Below are 2,571 nucleotides of genomic sequence, written 5' to 3' on the forward strand. Positions count from 1 at the left end.
CTGTTTAAGTGTAAAAGATCCAAGTAGCTTCAGAGTCTGTCTCTGTTTCTGTCTCTGTCTCTCTCTGTGTCTGTGTCTGTCTGTCTGAATGTCTGTCTGTCTCTGTCTCTCTCTCTGTCTCTCTCTCTGTCTGTCTCTCTCTCTCTCTCTCTCTCTCTCTCTCTCTCTCTCTCTCTCTCTCTCACACACACACACACACACACACACACACCCCACGAGTATGGTGCTTTTGGCTTCCTATTGGGATTGGCTTTGAGGCAAGAAGACATCAAGTGCAAAGCTGCTGGAGCCATCTTTATTAAGGTAAAGAGGAAAGGTGTGAGCAGCAGGCTTTCCAGCTCCTATGGAAGAATAACGTCTTGTCAGACAGAATTGGTCCATGTTCACCTCAACCGAATGCTGTCAGGGACCCCTGGAAAAGAAGCCAAACTTGATCGTGCTCTGCACTGCTACCAAGGATTGCTGGGGAGAGGACCTGGCACCTGAGGTTACTCAAGACTGGAAGGCATAAGCTGTTGGTTCTCAGGAGGATCCCTGTGAAGCCTATGGGGGAGGGGACCCTAGGCCAAATGTCACAGCCTGCTGGCAGTTAGTGGTGAAAGGTATACCCTGAAGAACTCCTTGGACTCCTCACATTTTAGTTAGGCTATGGCTTGCTGGAGCAGGTCAGGAAGCAAGGGCTCTGTGATGCAGCCTGCGCTGTCTGTGTGATGGTGAAGGTGTCTGGGGAGGGGTACCCACACAGGAAGGAATAGTCATGCAAGGAGCCCACGTTACCAGCAGTGACTTCACAGCCCCTACAGCCTCAGGGCCCAGCTCGGTGACACACTTTCTGGAACCCTCTATGAGAGGACCCACTGGGATGCCCAGGCTGGCTAGGATGAACCTCAGGATTCTCAAGTGGCTTAGTGGTGGGCTAGGCACAGCCCCGGCCACAGCCTCTGCAGCTGGGGCAAGGGCAGCCACGGGTTGTGCTGCAGCTTTGTCCGAGTTCATGAAGAAAGCGACACCTGCCAACGCAAAGAGAGAACTTAAGGCCTTCTCAAGGATTCTGAAGACCCAGCTCCTCCAGGGAGGGCACCTAAGGGAGACTTCACAGGCACCCACCTACTTCCTGATTGATGGTTGCCCTGTTTCAAGGGAGACACCAACAGAAGTGAGGAAAGATGGCCATGCAGAGAGCCCAGGGAGAGAGCCATAGGAGATGGGTTCCTAAAGTTGGGGACATTCAGACTGTACCTTGGTGATTGAAGGGACATTAACCAGGTTGAGAATAGATGGGATGGGTGTTCTCAAGCCAGGTGTGGCCTTTGAATCAGCCATCAGGCTGGCGGGAGAGAAGTTCAGGGTGGGTAGGTATGTGAGAGGCAGCTTGAAGGCTCCGTGGGGCTGCCAGCAGGCTTGGAAGGCCACAGGAAAAAGAGAAAACCCTCAAAGGAATGAACAGAGGAGCATCTGGGTTCCTCTGTAGACACCTCTGCTAGAAGAGCAACTGTCAGCAGCCTGGTGCACAAGAGTCGGGGCCTATAGGGTGGACTAGGGGCTAGGAAAGAGCAGGTACCATTGCCAAGTCCCTCCATAGGAGATGCTAAGCCCCAAGAAAACTCACCAGAATCACCGAGCAGAGCCACACAGAACACTAGCAAGGTGCCGATAAGCTTCATGATGGAATGAGTCTCGGAAGATGCTTCTGATACCCAAGACACTCTTCCTGGAGCCTGGTCCCCCGCGGGCTTCATATATTCAGGAGTGGAACCTCACCCTCCTGAGAAATGTGGTGTTTGCTCAGCTAATAGGCAGAACTGCAGCCAACTTCCTCCTCTGGCCAGCAGACCCTGGGAGGATTAATTGCACATCCCACCTCGGTCCTAGGGATTTCCTCTTGGCAGGGTCTCCTGAACTCAAGTGCTGGCCCTTTCTTCCTGAAAGCAGGAACCCAGGATGTGCTTTTGTCTCCGTGGGGCCCACCCAGGCCTACACCTTAATACTGTGGTCTGACCTCACCTCAACATCACTGTAGCACAGGCCTGGGGACCCATGCCTTGGTGGGAACAGGCTCCCCACGGGTGAGGGAAGGCCTGAATGATGCCGTTCTGGGGGCTGGAAGCCCAGAGAGCATGGTGTGAAGCAGGAGGTCCCAGGGACCCCAGACCTCTCAATGAGCTCTTGGTCCCTGGTCCCCACACTGCAGCAATGTCACACAACAGTCTTCCCAGCTCCTGCCGGTATGGGAGCACCGGTGAGATTGATCCAGAAATGCCTCGTAGCTTGTCTGGGCAACCGGACCTTACTCTTGACTACCTCCTTAGCCGGGCTACAGGTAGTTGCTGGTGCAAAAATAAATAAATGAATGAATAAATGGCCTGGGACCCTCGTCTGTCTTTGAAGTCACCCTCAAAGGTGGCAGATGAGCTTGGTATATTTCAGAGTTCCTTTAAAAGCCCTACCAGCTGCAGAAGTGTAGTGGAGAGCAAAGCATAGAAACCCCTCCACTAGGTCATTAGCAGGAGATCTGACTCCAGTATTTTAGGATGCCTCCACCACAGCAGATGAACATGGCTTAGTTTTTGT

General features: G+C 53.0%; 1 protein-coding gene across 1 annotated transcript; it reads right to left on the reverse strand.

The window, feature by feature from the left end:
• Positions 1-236: 236 nt before the first annotated feature.
• On the reverse strand, positions 237-1,760 carry SCGB3A1 (secretoglobin family 3A member 1). The gene is made up of 3 exons (XM_084762620.1): positions 1,610-1,760; positions 778-1,010; positions 237-412 (listed from the first exon to the last, which is right to left on the reverse strand). Exons 1-3 carry the CDS (start codon positions 1,737-1,739, stop codon positions 389-391), a joined length of 387 nt encoding a protein of 128 aa, XP_084618746.1. The 5' UTR covers positions 1,740-1,760; the 3' UTR covers positions 237-388.
• Positions 1,761-2,571: the final 811 nt, after the last annotated feature.

The sequence above is a fragment of the Acomys minous genome (genome assembly GCF_964271855.1).
Source record: "Acomys minous genome assembly, chromosome: 16".
NCBI classification, from domain to species: domain Eukaryota; kingdom Metazoa; phylum Chordata; class Mammalia; order Rodentia; family Muridae; genus Acomys; species Acomys minous.

Excerpts from the sequence above, each read along its gene's own strand:
- SCGB3A1 (XM_084762620.1), bottom strand. The coding sequence starts at position 1,739 with ATGAAGCCCGCGGGGGACCAGGCTCCAGGAAGAGTGTCTTGGGTATCA. Across the intron at positions 1,011-1,609 it reads GGCTCTGCTCGGTGATTCTG|GTGTCGCTTTCTTCATGAAC; the intron begins GTGAGTTTTCTT and ends TTGCGTTGGCAG. Across the intron at positions 413-777 it reads GGGCTGTGAAGTCACTGCTG|GGGTCCCTGACAGCATTCGG; the intron begins GTAACGTGGGCT and ends CTTCTTTTCCAG.